The sequence below is a fragment of the Lissotriton helveticus genome, chromosome 2_1 (genome assembly GCF_964261635.1).
Source record: "Lissotriton helveticus chromosome 2_1, aLisHel1.1, whole genome shotgun sequence".
Classification (NCBI taxonomy): Eukaryota; Metazoa; Chordata; class Amphibia; order Caudata; family Salamandridae; genus Lissotriton; species Lissotriton helveticus.
In genome coordinates this window covers 405,597,891-405,617,314 of record NC_136059.1, presented here as the reverse complement: position 1 = coordinate 405,617,314, position 19,424 = coordinate 405,597,891, and the positions used below count along the sequence as shown (strand labels likewise).

Below are 19,424 nucleotides of genomic sequence, written 5' to 3'. Positions count from 1 at the left end.
ATTTTCAGTGTATTATTCTAACTACAACTCTGACAGCCCCTAGGGATTAGCCAATGTATGAAAATCACATCCTGTGCAAAGTGTGTGTGCGCAAAATATAACCTTTTCCCGGGTAGCAGTAAGTCTTATGCCTGTAAAATGTATTGTGTATCTGCCAATATTTTCTGAATGCATGATTGACGGAGCTGCCCCTTCCTGTGGACTTCTAAATGCTATCATATTTTTCATATGTATGTTCAGGTTTGGCGGGTTTCATACCATCTACATTGATATGAACAGAAGGCTCTCCTAAGAACTATGATGCATCGCAGTGTTCTGTTCTATATGCACACATCTGCTTCAGGAGTGTAAGGAAGGCCACTGTCCCACTCAATCCAAAGCCTATGGATGCTGATGACGTGTGCCAGTCTTAAAGGCCCCTCATCGCATCTGAGGGGGGCCATCAATTTATGTTATGTCACTGATGGGATTGACTTTATAGGAAGCACTTAGGCCAGATTTGAACATGCCTACGTCCCATCTACCCATCATTCTCAAACCCTGCAGGATAATGACGGAACCCAATCCAGGCACTGATGAAAAATAGCCCTTCGCTGTTATGGCGTGCTTGACATTGTAAGCAACACGTCGCGCAACAACATAGTGCTGCTGGTTTAAATTAAAGTGGTGGGCGGGTTTAATATGAATGGCTGCCGTGGTGACAGTTTGCAGCTGTAGATAGATGTCTGCCTGTTCAGAACATGTGGGTGGTGCTTCAAAGAGCTCTACCTTCAAGCACAAAGGAATAAACCAGAAAGTGTGAGTGCATCCTATGCAGCCACATGCAGCCTGTATTACTCCACGCAGGGAGTAATTCACAAATTCACTCTAATCCCAGCCAGAAAAGTATGTAACAGCACTGCTGTTCTCCATCAGGTGCTGTATATACACATAATCAAGCATTACTCATGCAGGCATTCTATACTGTCACGAAGGAAAAGAACTACTGACAATAAGTGCTTAGCGCAAGCAGCCTGGAGCAGCCCAAACCGTGAGTGTTGGCTGGGCAACGACAGAACTGGAACAGTTGAACAAGATGTGTCCATTTTTTGAGCTGCCCCTCACTATTTTTGAACTTTGTAATGGCAGCCAGCCAATAACGCACTGTTTTTACAATTACTAGCATCACCTCTAAGGCCCTCATACATCATGCACATTCTAGGCCTTGGCACGTGTTGATGTGGTCTCTCCACAGCAGAGGCCAAAACCAATCCTGGTGAAAGGGCTCTGAAATAGGACAGCCTTGTATACTCATTAATATCAATAAATGACATGCTCACGCTAATAAAGCCCACATCATCCGTATTAAGACTTCAAAATCCCACCAAGGAATGTTTCCCGTGTTAATGTTGCCATTTTTACACCCACGTTTTACCTATATGTGCAATCCTTTTCTCTATCCGGCCTCTTGTACGCAGCCTTTTGTTATACTAAGCACAGATAAATCTGTCAGTCAGTCAACAATATTTGGGAAAATCCTATTCAAAAGCAACGGAATAGATGGCAAACACATATTTGCCTGAAAAAATACACCAATGCTGTCTGTGCCAAAGGGAATGCAAACAGGGCACGACACACCAAACACACAAAACGCGGCAGACAGCAGAAAACCACAAGTACTCCAGTTGTACTTGAGAAAAGCGGCGGCAGGAGTGAAGAAGTTATGGCCATTAAACGCATGTCGGCGTGTATAGCAATGTTTACACAAGGCACCAGAAAACTAAACTTCCTGGTACTTAAACGTGCCCACTTGTGCAGATTAAAAAGCCGAGCAGTGACTATTAACTTAATGAGCTGAGCCACTGGTGGCTAATTAACGCTGGGGCATTAGTTAGATTTTGAGGCACTACATGAAAGAACCCGAGCAGCCCAATGCTTTAATTATTAGCATCGGAGAATATTGACATAAATGTGCCGTCGTTTGGAAGCTCTTCTGTCTTTAGCTGCAAGAAGATCTATAAGAGAACATAAGAGGCAGAAAAAAAGACATACATATACGTACATATTTGTATTGCCTCTTATGTAAAGATATATGTATATATATATATATATATATATATATATATATATATACATACACACACACGAATGATGCGTGGCTGTTATTGTATATATCTGCTTGTGTGGTGAGAACCAGGACAACATCATTTCCAGCTGGACTGATTTTGAGCCAGCACATGTCATTAGGCGATTGCCTAAATGCTGTCTAATTACATGGGAACTGATCCTTGTGGTGCCTAGAGGGTAGAGAGCCAGCCCAGAAAATTGTGACCAATTAGGGCATTTGACCTATGAACTTGGATCAGTTCATCCCAAAGCCATATTTTCTCATATGTTGATTCCACCAGCGTTGTTTCTTTTCTCTTTAAACACTTTTGAGCACTGAGGTGTGTTTGTGGGCGTTCTACAGTTGGTTCACCTGCAAACCTGCAAGTTTTCAGGGAGTGGCCCTGGGCCCCAGCTGCACGAGTAAATCCATTTTTTTGGGTGGGAATACCTCCAAAATGATGCAGGGTAGCAGAAGGGGTGTCCACCATGGGGACACTCATGTGTCCCCATGGAAAAATATAAATACAGAAGCTTTGAAGTGCTATTGCGTTTTAGTATTTATTTTCCAACGTGCAGAAATATGGCCGCACATTGACACGTGAGCAGTGGATACAAGTAAAGTTCCCTTAAGAATCTCTGACAGTGGCAGATTCCCGGTTTGCACTGTGTTACTTTACTCATGAGTTAAGAGGCCACTCAAAGCCTTGCAGGGTGGCTTTGCGTGGCTTCGTAATTCTTTAATTTTAATAGAGTCCCATGTCACGCATGTACCACTTTACCTGGTGCAAAAGTGACGCAGGGCTCTCATAAATAAGCCCTGTCCACTTTCCCCTTTGTGTCCGGTCTAGAGATATTGTGGCCCTAATCCCAGACCTGATAATCCTAGGCCCAGAGTCCCAACAAAAAGGTACTAGCAGAGGTGCTCTGGACGCTATCAGCTTCTGTGCCTAGCCTCCCCCGCCCCCTCTCCAAAACTGCAGAATGGGAGGAGCGGAAAGCCTTTCCCCACCTGACATGTTCTGCACCCCTGCCACATCCCTTCGATAGCACCCACTCCCCTCTACAGGAGAAAAAAAGACCCATGCAAAATATGGAAATAACTGGGATCGTACATCCCATCACTGCTACTCCCAGGGTACTCTCATGAAGCCCAGGGTGTTTTTGCACCTACATTTCCCATGGTGTGATAACAGCTGTCACTACTACGCAATTTAATACTACTCATGTTATTGACTGGGAGGATGAGAGGCTGGGTGGTTCACTTGGGGTTAGAATATATGAGACCTTCAGGTTATGGACAGGTGTTCTACAACATGTGCATTAACCAACTTAGCTATCTCTCGGTTGATGACGCTGGTCTGCTCCGCAGCAGCCATGTACCGATCCATCTAACACTGGGCAGTGCCAGTGCGCCTCTTCAACCCGTCACTAAGTGCCTTTACTGGGAGCCCTGATGCCCAGCCCAAGCTCGGCGGGGACGGTACCCAGACGAGCCAGGCGCTGATGGGAATCACAAGGCCCTTAACACGGTAACACTATCAGAAATGATTCACCGGCCGAAGGCGGCACAGTGAGTCTATCGGTTCGGATGAAACTTAAGAAGCAGCATTTAGAAGAAAGACGGCGTGACACTAGAGAGGAACAAACGATTTTAGTGACCCGTGAAGCAAAGTATAAAAAACACTATGTAATACACGCCGAAGAGGGTTTGTGTTTCTTTTTCAATCATGAAATGTATTATAGGATTAGCGTCAGCGCTCCAGCTGCACTGCTTGTTTTAAAGAGTTTATGTAACATTGTGCACCTTTTTGGAACACCCCCTGTCAGTGCTCACATCGGTGCAAACGTGCACTGTTCAAGGACCGCCTTTGAACTCGGAGATCCCCGTGTAAAATTAGTTTTGGCCAGTTACATGTTTGCAGTTGATATTATTGCTGCAAAGTTGCTTTGGGGGCATATGATGAACTGTTATCGAGAACAATTCAGAGTGCGTATGCACAGGTGAAAAACATCATGGGACACACTTCTTGTGAGACACTGCGCTCCTTGCCTGGCATATTTAAATACATATAAACACCGGTCACGGAAGCGCCTCGAGAGAGGACAGACAGGACCTGGGTGCCGCGGCCCCTCAAGGGTACCTAAAAGAGCACTGCCAGCGCCGGGGCGTACTCGTGCGACACAAGACAAGCACGCAGCTGTGGCCCTTGGTGGGGGTTCACGCCTTGTAAATAAGTATCGGGGACTAAAGAGCGCCAGGTGGCCACAAGGTCATGGGCCCACGTCTGGATACATTGCGAGGATAGGAGGTGCCTCGCGGGCTACCTGGGAGTGCGCCGCCGGTGCGCCGCAGACTGAGGCAGCGAATAACTCAACGGAGACATACGAATGAGGCCTGCGTGATGCGTCCCAGATGGCTGCGGTGCTTGGTGGTAAAGGGGGGGGGGGGGGGGCAGCCCAGTGGCGTGGGAGCTTCCAGAAGCACCGTGAACAAGCACAAGGCGGCACACATGCTGTCGAACAGGCAGACACGAGGATCCGATTACCAGAGAAGGAAGGGTAGCATTGCGAGGGACAAACGGGTCGGGTGCCCGAGCAGCCCAGGCGGCGAGAGCCGGAGGAGCCCCCTCCCCCTCGCCAACGGCCCGCGAGCTGTCTGTCAGCCACCAGTCCACACACCTTGTCCCGTCCACCAGATGACTCTGTCATAAGGACGTCAAATTCCAGTCCCCGATTTTTTTTTTCAATTCACTATTTCCAGGTGTGTTCGTACAAAATATTTAGTTTATGTGACACAAGTCCCAGAATGCAACATGAATTAAAAAAAAATAATAACACATGCCTGGATCACTGTATCCCGCCTGTCATTTAGTAACTTTAGATTTACAGGTAATCTGGGTGGCTTTAAGGTTGATGGGGACATGCGTGGGCCTTCCTGGTCACTGACAGCAAATTGGCATTCATTTTGAGTGTCCATGTGCGAATTCCGACTCACATATATTTTCAATATCAATTTATTCCTTCATCATGCAATAAAATAGTTCACCTGGCAACCTAATTATCATATAACTAAATCATATTATGACTATTAAACTGTCTAGATTATTACATAGTTTGCTCACAAACTTTATTGTAAAGTGAATTACTGAGTAGTAACGGCCAAACAGCCTTCCTAGTCAGCCACGGCCAATTACCTTGGCTAGCCATGCGGCTGGGATCCGTGCTGACAACGATCACGCCTGTCATACAAGTGCATACCCCGCCACTGCGTTCTGTGCTGTGCTCGCCCAACCCGGCGACTGAACACAGAATGCCCAAGGCAACAATGTGCCCGAAAACATGACGTCTCTTATAATGTTTGCCATATTCTTCTACCCCAGAACCTCATTGCTGATCCATGCCTGACCTTCATCTCCGATTGGAGACTAGGGTTCTGCGACGGGCTGGAATCTGATAGCAATAATGTGTAAAATAAAGACAAGGCGTCCTCCTGACATGGAACGATTTGGCAACCCCATTACTGCGCACAGTGCTGGAGCTTTCCACGAATCTCTGTGTATGAACTGAGCAAGTCTGTGCAGTTACAGAGGGCATTCCCAGGTCTTGGAATATGTTTAATGTGCACCATTGCATGTACCAGCACGGACAGACTGGACATCAAAATCAGCCCTCCACAGCTGGAGGCTGCGACTAGAATGGGGATGTGGGGTCTCCCATGTTTGGGTCTAGGGAGCCCACCCTGATTTGAAAGATGCCCACTAGCCTGTAGTCTACCTGGGGCATGCCAGAGTGGCTGAGTGGCTTGTCATGCCTTGTCCTTAAGATCCAGTGTCTTAAGTGGTCACTGAGAGTAGTGATAGAACACTAGAACCTGGAACACCCTGCCTCTCCACCTCAGGCTATCCCTGTCGCTAACCTAGTTCAGGAAGCATCTCAAGACCGGGCTCTTTGACTGAACTTCAGTGAACAGTAGGACATGCGCCCCCCCTACCTCCCCCCCCCCCATACAGCGCCTTGAGACCCTAGCAGGTGAGTAGCCATGCTTAACAAATACTGATTGATCGATTGAACATTGAATGGGGTTGACGAATGTCACATTTAGTGATGCGATCACTGACCCCAGTGACAGAAAACAGAGCAGGTTTGCTAAGTGCCAGGGATTTATTCGTGTGTATAATGTGATGTCGCCCCTCGGTACAGTGAGAGCCATTGGAATTTTGTTTGTTTGAGCTAGTTTCAGGAGCGCACTGTGATGTGGTCACTGAACCCATCCGCAGGCTGCTGATTGTGGTTGAAGAGCGCGAGCTTGTGTTTCAAGTGCATTTTGAACTGTGGTCACCAAACCTAGTTTCAGGATATGTCACACTTTCGGTGTGCCACTGTGTGGCTCCATCTGTGATGTGGAAAGTGCGGCGGGATAAGCCAAGGATGGGGTTGTGGTCTTCCAGAAAGCTACTCCCGCCCTGTGGTTACCTCGGACCTTGTTTACTCATGACGGGCTTGTGGTCTTTCAGTGTGTGTGACTCTCATTGTGAACTGCGCACACCGTGGAGACTAGATCTGCTTCCACGTGGTTGTAGGGACTGTGCCAGAGGTCCCTCTTACACAGCCCTGTGCGACTGCAGTTTTGTGATGAGGTGGCGGTGACCAGTAACACCTAGGGGTCCTGAATGTATGTTTTAGTGTGTGACTATCAATGTTACCATGTGCCAGAGTTTGCCTAAATGCGGGTTGAAGTATGTCACCACGTGACTCACCAGTTGTTGCGGTGTCTGTAAACTGTGAAGTGATTTATAGTGTAGCAGAGTGACCCCTGTGGTACACGGTGTTAACCTTGACCACTGTAAGCATAGTCGTGATTTGCAGTGTAGCAACGAGCGTCATGTTTATTTTATACTGTGCCCAGTGAGGGAAAGTCTAACCGTAGTCTTGACGTGCCAGCGTGTGACTCATTCTTGCCATGTAGTGAGTGAGTGTGTGAGTGCACGTCTAGCTAGATTTGTAGTTTGTCAGTGTGCATGTGTGAGTGACTGATGCTTATGCAGTGTCCCGTGTAAGTCTTCTGGTGGCTTGTTGGTGGCTGCCATGTAGTCACGACAGGAAGTGGCATGTAATGGGGCTGTATGCATGTGAGAGCGGCTGATGCCAGCGTCAGCTTGGGAGTGCTTAAAATGTGCGGGAGTGTAGGTGCGGGGGCCTCTTACCCCCTTCTGTGGTCACCCTTGCAAGCGTAAGGCTGAGAATGACTGCATGTACGTGTGACTGACTTTTAGCCGCTGCTGTGGTCACCGTGACCAGTGTGAGCGCGAGAGGGGTTCCGTGTGCCGCGGTATAAGTGTGCGAAACTTCCGGAGGCCAATGTAAGTCTTTGAAGGGTGTGCAGTGTGTCGGTGAGTGTGAGAATGTCTCTGAGCCCTGCACCAGTGCAGTCCTAGGTGTGTTTTTGTGTGTCCGTGTGCGTGTGAGTGACCCAGCCGGCGCTGCAGTCACTGCGGCTATTACACCCATGGGCAGCGTTTACAGTATTCTAGGTCCTCGGGGTGGCCAGGATGAACCTGAAAACACACAAATTATGAAGACAGACCTTTCTCCATGTACAAACGCGCGTGCTCAAGGCTTACATCACGTATGGTGTGTGCCCATTCTAACTAAACTTTGCAGCAAATAACGTTCTCCGTACTGCTGCTTTGAGACTAGCACTACAAGTTATCTTTGAGATATCTTAAAACAATTAACTACAAACGCGTATGTTTGTTTCTTTTGAACCATTTACATCAAGTGGTATTTTTTGTAAAGTGCTATTGGTAAATGGTTTATTCTGCTTCTTTTTAATAAACACATTTGAGTGGCTTAGGGCTGTTTCTGCAGACATTCGTGTGCTTCTCACGCACTAAACGTCTGCAGTGGTCACTTAAACATGCAATTGCCAATCCGACGCCAGAAATATCACCAGTTCCAACACCCACAAGGGTTTACGAATGAACACACCAGCGTCAATGGCAAGTTATCGCCCACAAGAACATTTAATTCTCACCTTGGCGGACTCCGTCCTACTCAAGTCATTTTCAAAACAAATTAGGCTGTAGGTCAAAGTAAATAAACGCTGCGTAGGGACTACTGTGTGTTTAAATGCAATGACACTGTGGTACACACGTGCTTCCCTTGACACAGCGCGCTGTCAGCATCACCCTGGAGCAGCAGGGCGCAGGCCAATGCCAGTGGCCACCAGATTCCCAAATCCCCACTTTGAAAGCCCCTTGGGGGGTAAACCCTCCCGTGACGCGTCTGAGACGGGCGAGGGGCACTTACTGTACGGGCAGTCCTCCTTGGTGGTCCCTCCGACCTTGCCGTCCGCGTCGATCTTGAGGAAGTATCTGGTGACGCACAGCAGCCTCCTCAGGCGCACATCTCCCTCGAGGTGTGGGTAGCTCCTGGCGTGTCTGCCCACCACGGGCACCGAGGCGTTGGCGACCCCCGGCGGCAGCAAGCCCCTGCCCAGGTCATGGCAGGTGACCGACAGGTACGACACCCAGAGCAGCAGCGCCAAGCAGGGCAGCTGGGACAAGACGGCGGCACCCTTCCTCAGTACCCATCCCCACATCGTTGTGGAGCTCGCGGCAGCAGGGAACGCCTCACAAGAAGAAACATACTGGAAGGATGCGCACTGGTGGGGGGCACGCGGGGGGCCGCCGGACACCTATCTCCCGCGGGGCTCGGACCTCGGCTGAAGTGAGTGCGCCACCATCCATAACTCAGGGGACGAATCGCTTCCAGAGAGCGCCTCTCCCTCCGGTCCAGCTAAGTGGCTCTTTTTCTGTAACCCAAAAATAAAATCCTGTTCACCGATTCGTCTCCGTGGTTTTTGTTTTTTTCTTATTTATTCCTAGACGACCAGTTTTAAAGTAGTGGCTCCGCTTCCCTCCAGACGAGCTCCCTTGCCATGTCAGATGCTCGAGTGTCCGCTCGGCAGAGGCTGAGAGGGAAACATGTTCACCGAGGAGTTTCCAGCGGGCTCTGCTTCCACCCCCTCGAGCTCTGCAGAGCCCAGGCCAGCTGTAAACTCTTCATCTAATTGTCAGCCTTGGGAAGGCAGGCTCGCTTTGAAGACCCCAAAGTGCTGTTTTTTCCGCCTGCCTGTAAACAGGTTGGGAGCCTTGGCTTGTAATGCTCGGTGATTAGGAGCCAGAGGTGGGGTGTGCCTCTGGTGGTCAGTGGGGTCAAGCAGCGGTGGACATCTGAAACCCTGGCACGAGAGAAGAATTCCTTCTGGGCGGCATCACAGGAGCTGAGAGAAGCTGATCGCAGATCAGGAGCACCAATCGGTGGAGCGAGAGATCTCTGACCCCCACACGAACGGTCCCGGTCTCAGGGGGCGAGAGATCTCTGTCCCAAACACCAACAGCCCCCACCCACTCTTACGGGGCGAGAAATCTCTGTCCCAAACGCACCGAGTACCAGTCTCAGGGGTGAGACGTGAGAGATATATGTCCCAAACGCTCACAGTCCCGTTTCAGGCGACGAGAGATCTCTGACCCACTTGCGAACGGTGACAGTCTGGGGGGGGGGGGGGGGGGGGAGAGAGAGATCTGTCCCCCAAACACGAGCAGACCCAGTCAGAGGGGAAGATATATTCCCTGCCTCAAGCACGAACAGTCTGTCTCGGGGGGTGAGATATCTCTGCCCCAAACATCAACTGTTCCAGTCTCTGGGGGCGAGACATACCTGTCCCAAACACGAACAGTCACAGTCTCAGAAAGCTGAAAGATCTCTCTCCCAAACACGGCCAATCACAGTCTCAGGGGGCGAGGAAGAGATCTCCGTCCTAGTCACGAACAGTTCCACTCTCAGGGGTTCAGGAGATCTCTGACCAACGCACCACTGCCCCCTCTCAGGGACCCAGAGATCTCTGACCAAAACACGAGCAGTCCCGGTCCCAAGGTCTGAGAGACCCCGTCACAGGGACCCTGGGAGATCTCCGATCCACCCGGGGATAGTCCCGTCTCAGGGCCGGAGAGGTCTCTGCTCCATACACCAGGGTCCGCCAGACCAGCCGCGGAGGTACCTCTGCCTGCTCTGGAGCCCCCGTCGGCGGAGGCGTCTCTCTCCTTCAGACTAACTGTCCGCAAACCCAGCGGTCTGTTCACCAGCAGGCTTCAGTCTCTCGTGGCTGAGTGGGTGTTCGTCAGCAACCCGGGCTCTCTTGGGTGAAAGGTCCCTTCTCGCAGCCCAACATCCTCCTGTCTGGAAAGAATGACAGAGCGGGTTTCCTGCAGTCTGGCCGCTCCAAATCTGTGAAGGCTGAGAGTGCTCTATTCTGAAATGCAACAGCCCCTGTCTCAGAGACGGGGCAGTCTCTCCTCTGCAGCGCAGCAGCCCCTAGCCTCAAAGGACTGCTGAGGTCTCTGTCATGCAGATCAAGAGACGGACCCCAGTCTCGCAGGGCTCAGGGATCTCTCAGACCAGCAGTTTCCAGTGTCAGAGGTGGGGAGAGGCCTCTCCTCTCCAGACCAGCAGAAGAGGGCGGGCACGTGCTGGGCGAGCCAAAGCGTCCGGCCTCCTCAGGTGGAGGTCTCTCTTCTAGAGCCAGGCAGCCCAGCACCCCACACTCTCAGAGTGCTGAGCTGTTTTCCCCTGCAGACTAGCAGACCCCAAGTTTAGGGCGGAGAGTCTCTGCTGTGCAGACCAGGAGGAGCAGTGTGAGCGCGAGAGCTGGCCTACAGCTCCCTAGCTCATAGAGCTGAGCACCCCAGCCTCTCTCTGATATTAGCTTCTAGGCGCTCGCTTCTCCATGTCCTTATCCCTACCCACCAGCACGGACAGACAGCTCATTACTGCTCCAAATATCGACCCCTCTCTTCCTCCCCCCTTAGGGTGCCCTATTATTTCCCCCCAAAATATTGTTTTCTAGAACTTTTTTTTTGGGCAGTACAGCACTGGGGAGCCACCTGGAGCTTGTTGCTTTCTGACTACTTTTTTTCTCGTGCTTTTTCGTGCTTCTGGTGGGGGAGAATGTCAACTGAGTTCAGTAGAGGGGACAGACCGATCAGTCGGGGCTGGGACGAAGTGCGAGGCAGACATCATTAGCTCCTGTTCCTCACCCCTGCTACTGGCGGCTCGCACGGAGGTCCCCACCCCCTTAATGAACCTCTGGCTCCGCGCTTCCGCCAGGGGAATAAAAACTTCACACTTTACCTCTCGCTCGCACTTCCCCCTCAGCGTGCGCAGTGTATCGACACCCACACCAGCGAGCCCCCTCCGGAGGCCACTTCCCACCGCCCCAAAATGAAAGCAGCGCCTTCGACAACCACTATCTAATTGCCAACATGACTCATTTTCTGAATCACGCTTTCACTTCAAAGCTAACGGTCTTTATGACCAGAGTTCACCATAAAACCAGCCCCTGCGCCTGGGCTTTACCTTTTCACGCAATTTCCTCAGCAGCTTTGCCATAAAGAAAGCATTTTTTTGTACCTCGGCATTTCCTCTTATCTAGCCTGCAGTGTACAGCCCGTTCATGGGATGTTGTTTTACTCGACGGGACTGTGGTGAGGGCGCCTGGTTCGGTGTCCCCCCGCCGTGGGATAGCCCACTGAGCAGAGGATTGAATTTCAGGCAGATATCACGCTCAGAGTGACTGACTGACAACTGTGACTGACGTTTCTGATGCTGGCGTTTACTGCATTGTGTCTCGCAAGATAACCGGAATACAGCACGGATTCCCACGCGCCTCGCTCACACACATGGATGATAACTTTATTAGACTGACGCATACATATCTTAGTTTCTGGAAAAAGGATGCAGGGTTCCCGTCGAGGAAAGTTTCCTTGAAATGACTGTTAATGCGCAGTTTACCTGTGTGAACTAAACTTTGTACCAGTTAAATCTCCACTTACGTTTTTGTAATATCAGCAAAACACTGTTATTAAATTTTTTAGAAGAGAGAGGAAGCTTGCATTGTTGAAAAAAAAACACTAACTTCTCTGTGCCATAATGCATCACGGTTTCAACAACTTGCTCTTACATAAAATAAAGTTGGCGTCATAAAGACATAAACAAAAAGAAGGATCGGATTGTCTAGCCATATTAGGGGCGGGGGTGGAGGGGTCAGCATTTCATATCTTACTTTTCAGTAATGGAATAGGTGAGCACCACCACAAACTAAGACATCATAGATCTATTCCAAAACCGAGTGTCAATTGTGACTTTAGGTCTTCATGTTTAACTTTAGCAACAAAGAAAGATGCCTAAATATTTCTGAAGCCAATAAATCTTGTCTTTGGGACCTATCTGCTTTGCCAATGTCTTTTGGCGATGCTTCCAGCATCTCTCAGTTTATTTATTAATTAAATGAGTTTTATACAGCGCTGGCTAGACCCGAAGGTATCAGAGCGCTTTACATGAGGTACCACAAAGTTAACCCAATGACATCAATTAACAGGTTACATAAGTTACTAGTAAAACATTTAAAGAGCATAGGAGATGGGACAACTGGAGCGTAGAAGGGTAAGGGGGTATGGTGAATGGGTGGGGGGATATATACGACGGCGAGGCAAAGGAAATCTTGCCCCAAGCCCGGCTGGGTAGGTGACGGCCTAGGGGGAAGTCCACACCCCATCTCCTCTTTAGCTCTCAGGTAGCTCCACATGGCATCGGCCAACTAGCAAGGTCTTGGTTTAAAAGAAAAAAAAACATTTTAAAGAGCATAGGAAGGTGAGATAAATGGGGTGTTGAAGGGTAGGGGGAAGGGTAAAAGGGTAGGGGGAGAATACGACGGAGAGACAAAGAAAAAGTGTGCCCAAAGTCTGGCTGGGTAGATAACGGTCGAGGGGAAGTCCACAACCCATTTAATTTGTGGCTGGGATCGCACAGAGCCCCGTAATGCAAGATGGCGGCTGAACACCAGAGACGGATCCGGAAGAGTGCCGCGATCACCTCGAGCCATCTCCGAGGCTGGGGAACGGCTGGGCGTAGGCTGCAAGACGCTCAGATTTTACGGCTGGGCAGCTCTTTGATAGTTCCCCAAATGCCGCGTCGCAAGTGTGAAGCTGGTATCGGGTGGGGTGGAGGTGCCCGATCCCGCTGCACGGTGTTGGGAGAGCCGCGGCAGCTCCGGGGGTGGCCTGATGAGCACTAGCCAGGCGGAGGCAGCCGTGGTCGTTAAGTGATCTCTGGGCGGCCGTGACACCTGGCTCATCAGCAGCAGCCGAGTACTTTTAACGGTGAGAGAGCTGTGCATTGGGGAACTGTTTAGAGTACGAATGAACCACTGGCATTGTATCAACTCCCCTTGCGCCTTCCCATCCATCGGAGCTGCACCGGTAACAAGGCTCCCTCAGCACTATCACACATCTGTACTACAGAGGACTGGCAGACACGTATCGAGGGCCATTGCAAAGGACAACAAAGGATTTTGGGTGCAGGAGACGATAGCCAGAAGTCTCTTATGGCTGATCTTGACACTGTGGTACGCTCCAAATTGTGTTTGAGGGGTCTCCATTTTTCTGAACTTTTAAATAATGACTTTGGACTGGCACCCATTTTTGAATATCCCAGTGGCTAACACCTCATTTTGGGCTTCTTCTACCACCACTAGAAATAGAAGAATAACAAACTGTGTGCTTCTTGTCCTGGATGGCAAAACTTCTGGAATGGCCTGTGCTAGGTTTTTACCTTTAGATGCGGCAAACTCATGGCCACAGAGAGAAAACAGTCTGTTCCCTAAACTGACGCTGTTTGTTCCTATTTAGTACTCTTTCTTTCTTTGTCTATTCCCTTGCTCCTATCCACTCTCCCCTGAATCTCTCCCCTTGCCTGCTACTCCGCCTAGCCCTCGCCCTTTATTGGCCTTTGACTAAGCACTCCTTCTCCCCTTGTTGGGGAAAGTTTCAATATTTATACTCTGGAGTCTCAGCAAACTAGCAGAGAGTCCACAGCGCAAAGGGAGCCACTCGAAGAAGAGGTATGGTATAGCACCCCTTGCCGCAGAACTCCCTCTCCCCTTTTTGGGGAAAGATCCAGTATGTAGGCCTTGGAGTCTCAGAGACCTCTCTGACAGAGTCCACTGCATTAATGGAGCCTCTCACAACAGACATGGAGAAATGATACCACTTCCCCTAGGATCACAGCTTACTGGACTTTGGACGCAGCCTTGACTCGTCTACCAGTTTGTGTCCCCTTCGCCCTCCCCCCCTCTTTCCTTGCTGTGTCTCTCACCCTCCCCTCCTCTTTCCATCCTTCATTCACTGTCTACTTCCCCTGCTCCTACCCCCTACCCCTGATTCTCTCCACTTGCCTGCTTTTTCCCTTACGTATATGTGCTTACATGTAACTGTGTTGCCATGCTCTTAAAACTGTGTAACCTTTTTAACGATGTAACCTGCAATTATGATCTGATACTCATGTAAAGAGCTCTGATACCTCTGGGTCTAGCCAGCACTATATAAAACCTTTAAAATAAAATAAAATAAATACAATTTAGCTAACAGGTAGCTCCCCTGGGCATCGGTGAGCTAGCTAGGTCTCAGCAGTCGGAGGAAGATCCCAACATTTATGTCATGATGGGTGAGCCAGGTGGGGTTGGAAGGTGGGGGAGAATCCCTAGCCTCTCTAGTGTAAGCTCGATGAGCCAGTCCATGGAGTCCGGTGTTGGGGGAGGGGCTTCTCTATTTGCTGCAGTCCAGTGGTGCGGGAAGGGGGTGGGTGGAGGAAGGGCTTTGAGAGTGAGGAATAGAAGGTAGGAGCCTAGTTGTTTAGTCCGTTTGTGTAGAGGCCATGTCGAGATCAGGCACACAGATATTTTGAGATTCCTCGATCGATGCCTCCTGATGATTGTGGCTCGCATGGCCGCCATGTTTGAATCAGGCATCCTCCTCCACGAGTATATTCTCGCCTGATCACTGCACCGGAGGGGAAGCTCCAGAAAGTCTGGCACGTGTAGTGTGGCCCAGGCGGTCGGGTATTCGTGCTGTGCATGGGAGGTACTTGGTGTTAAGTTTTGATTAAGTTTTGCCAAACTGGATTTAGACCTGGGTCAGCCACGGTTGACAACATCGTCGCACTTTCTTTCTTGGCATATCGCGCTCAGACACGCAAAAGCCCTCCACTCTTCGCCTGCTTTATTAATTATTCGGCGGCGTTCGATGGGGTAGACCGCGCAATTTTGTGGCACAAGCTGGTCCAATGGAACATCAACCCTGTACTGCTAAGAGCGATACAGTCCCTTTACCAAAAAACATGGGTGCGAGTTAAACTCTCGAGGGACTATGCATCTGTCAAGATCAACACAGACAGAGGATTAAAACAAGGGTGCGTGCTAGCCCCATTATTATTTAATTTATAAACAGCGGACATGGAGAAGGCTTTGACTGGGGCTGCCTTGGCCACCCCGAACATTGGTGGAAATAAAATTCTCTTCATGCAATATGCTGATGATTTGGTCCTCTTTGACCACACGAGAATGGGGCTACAAAAGGTGTTGACGGCACTTGCCGCATATAACAACAAAAACAGGCTTGTAGCAAACCTAACCAAGTCAAAGGTGATTATCTTTGGTCATCACCCAAGGAAGAAAGCTTTAAAATGGAGGCTAGGCAATCTCCTTCTGGAAACCACGCAGCGGTATATCTATTTGGGCATTTGTTTTCAGGAATCAGGGCTTGCAAGTGCCCACCTTAAGTCAATCCAAGCCAAAGGTAAATCCATCACCTATGCCATTTGCAAGCTGCATGCCTCCTTACATAGCCCGTCTACCATGGCCATTAACACAGTTCTTAAAGCCAAGCTTATGCTGGCTCTCAACTACGCTTTACAGGCATTCCCGGGCAAACTGAACAATGAATTAGAAAAAATCCAGTGCAGAGCATATAAGAAAGTCTACCATCTTCCAAGGTGCACTAGAAACACCCTCATCCGCCTGGAGTTCTCACTCAACCAGCAAAAGCTGGAAGAGCTGGCCGCCTTAAGTAAATATTACTTTTTAACAACTGCGGCTCAGGAGAACATATTAAAGTCAGTCTTAAAGTGTATATTCAGAGATCCCGGGAACCCCTGGTCGGACACCCTCGAAGTGGCTAAAACCCACCTCAAACTTGCCATGGACACATGGAACCCTGAACATGTCAATTTCTTTGCCATCAAGAACGCATTAAAAAACAAGTGCGGCTCGGTCACGGGAACTGGACCTGGAGTCTTGAGAAGAAAAGACTTGCATAAGACCCTGTGTTTCCCGCAAACCCAGCACACTTCTAAACACCACCTCACGCAGGCTGTGGGCCGTGTTGCCCTTCATAAGATTTTGGCCTACAGACTACATCCACTGCCCCTCATACTCATAGAACTATATGCCTGCGGTAAGGCCAGCTCAGGAGTCCAGGAATGCAGGCTCTGCAGGTACAAACGTGAGTCTCTGGCCCATCTCCCCTTCTGCTGCCCGGCCCTCCGCTCGGCCCGTAGTCTTTACCTTAGGCCATTACTAAGACAATCAGGGTCACGCACTGCAGAGGAGGGGATTACTCATCTTTATACACTGTCCACGGTAAAGCACATGGCGGCCTTTGGAAAGTTTATCTCTCAAGCACGGGCAAAGCTGATGGCTTCCACAAGCCGGTCTCCAGAGTCACCTGCCGGTCAATGATCCTTTTCCCCAGCTCGTTTAGCACCTATGGAGCAAATAGATAAACTGAACTCTTGCAATTTTCTTGGTTTTTAACTTTTGTAATGTTGTCACTTTTGTATTCTGGTTTTATGTAATGGTTTTTAGTAACCAAACAAAATAAAAAAAATAATTAATAAAGTAATTAATTCATTCATTCATTGATGAGGGGTATGGGGAAGATAGCAGGGTGTGCTCGGGTGATGTCTTCAGGCCGTAGGTGCCTGCCATAGCTACATCATAGGTGCCATCTTAGGGCCAGGCCCTGCTCTGGGAAGGATGGTCGTGCTGGTGGAATCAGATTTGTGCAAAATGGCGCTCATTACAGTAAGCGGACACAGTCTTACTTAGAATATTGGAACATGCTCCTGATCTAAACAGCACAGCTCCGCACGGAAAGATAGTGCGCTTTCTGTACACCCAAGACACCATCCCAGGGTCAGGCAACTTCAATTGATGACTGCCGCAAGGCCAGCAAACACCGGTCATGTAATTATGCCTTGTTGGAGAACAAAGTCGGCATAAACCTCAGATTGTTCAGGAGGGCAATCTGGATGCTACTCAATACTCTCTGTGCTGGCTCCACTGATGTCCCTCGCAATCCGCCACCCTGAGAAGCAGCATTATTTCGACCGACGAGGACGCAGCGGAGATTCAGCTTCAATCAGGTGATCATCTGGTCCGTGTAGCATCAGGGCTGCGGGGGGGGGGGCATTGGTGTCAGGCGCGCTGGCTGGCCTCCTCAATAGTACCCTGCTGGTGTGCTCTGTGTGGCCACGCTGTACTTGTTTTCTCTGGCAGCGCTCGGGTTAACCCACCACCTCAGTTCCTTCAATTCGTAGCTCAATCGGCAGCAGGGCCAAAAAACAAAAAAAAACAAGGAACAATGACACAGTTGCGTCATTTTGTAGGCATGCGCATACACAATAACGTGTGGCAATGCTTCATTATTCATGCATGCCTACAAATAACACGGCCACCTTCTTTTATCTACTGATCCAAGAGTAATGAGAAATCAAAATGAAAAATGAAAAAATAATTTGCGCAAAAGCGCTTTTTTTAAGGCGGCCAGGCCAGTTACAATTTTCTGCATTGTCCTCCCCATAAAAATAAGCAAAATCAAATAGGAGGAGTGCTGTGGGGGGCAGCGGGGAGTGGGTTTGGAGAGGAAGAGGAAAAGCAGCAAACAAGGGAGAGCCATGAGCAAGAAAGCAATACGGAGCGAAAAGGAGGGGGAGTTTGAAGGGGACTGCAGCTCACAAAAGAGAGCTTGCAATACACAGGAGAAATAACACAGAGCACCAGGAGTGGGTATTTGGAGAAGTCGGGGATGAGCACACGAGCAAGCAAGCTTGAAAACTCATGCGCTCTCCTGGAGTGCTTAAGAAAAATGTAAATGTAGGTTCTTAAAAGTGAGTAGTGGATGAATACAAGTCAGCCAATCAGAGAGATGGTAAAGAGGCTATGTTCCAGGAAGGTACCCCACAAGATGAACAACCTGGGACAAGGAAATCTTTCAAATAAGAAGTAAGCAAATGAGAGTGACAATATAGCCAACCAATGAGATGCAATGGGTGGGCTGTACGTTCTAGGTAAATTCACAATAGTTCTTTGCAGCCAGACAGCTTGCACTGTCTCGTAAGGTAGACCGAGTAAGCATAAAGTAAATCCAACATGGATACTGGATACAACCACATGCAGCAGTCTAGGCACTTAGGAGCCGATTTAAATATTGGCGGATGGAGTAGCCACCATTGGCTTGGTGGAGGACTTTATGTCCACCAGGCCGAGATAACTCCACCCGCCAAATTTATATATGACCGCCTAAATGGTAGTTATTATTAAGGCATTTTCAGAAACCGCTGTCATGGCAGTGCCTGTCAATGTATTTGACAGTTTGTTGCAAGGGAGCACTGTGACATACAGTAATTTTTTTTCTTCTCTAAAAAAAAATACCAAAACGAGATTTTCTTTATGGAAAGAAAAAAATATTGCTTCCCTCGCCAAGGGTTGATTCTCACATGCCACGGGAAGGTTGCATTAAGTGCACAGAGCCATCTCAGAATAATTCTGGTGACTTTAAATTCAGCAGGTCCCCTCCTCAGCGCCTTGAGACCCTCATGAGTGAGTAGCGGCGCTTTACAAACTCCTGATTTAATTCAATCAGGGACCTAGGATATTGTCCAGATATCTTTGGATTTTGAATGGCCAGATATTGAGTGATCCTCACTGCTGGCTATGGAGGATTAAATGGTCTCTCCCCACACCTAACAAAATATTATTATGTGGCATGAAAAGATGGTTTTGTGAATACCGATTGTTCCCTGGCTCTGGGCTCCTTACCCGGGTGGAAAAGTCGGATTCCAAATGATTGCATTAAAGTTTGACTGTCCCTAAACATTCATAAGTCTTAAAGAAAACCCATCATAATGTGTACACACTAGCACATAAACCTATGGTCGAAACGTCAAAGACATTTTGATTAGTCCATGTCCTTGGTCAATCATCCTGAAAATGAAATTAATTATGATAGAGGGTGTATGTTGAACCATCTGATTTAAGAAGGATGGACATCTGTCTCTCTCTCTAACTCTCTCTCTCTCGCTCTCTCTCTCTCTCTCTCTCTCTCTCTCTCTCTCTCTTTCTTTCTCTCTCTCTCTCTCTCTCTCTCTCTCTCTCTCTCTCT

The 19,424-nt window shown here is 49.0% G+C and overlaps 1 protein-coding gene across 2 annotated transcripts in view; it reads right to left on the bottom strand.

Moving 5' to 3' along the window:
• Positions 1-9,562, bottom strand: part of FGF10 (fibroblast growth factor 10) — a 295,881-nt gene extending 286,319 nt beyond the window's left edge. Inside the window, exon 1 of one of the 2 annotated variants that reach the window (XM_078675044.1) lies at positions 8,398-9,562. In XM_078675044.1, coding sequence (XP_078531170.1) covers positions 8,398-8,689 — 292 coding nt within the window. In that variant the 5' untranslated portion in view covers positions 8,690-9,562. The remainder of the gene's footprint in view (positions 1-8,397) is intronic. The other variant, XM_078675043.1, reaches the window with a different exon arrangement.
• Positions 9,563-19,424: the final 9,862 nt, after the last annotated feature.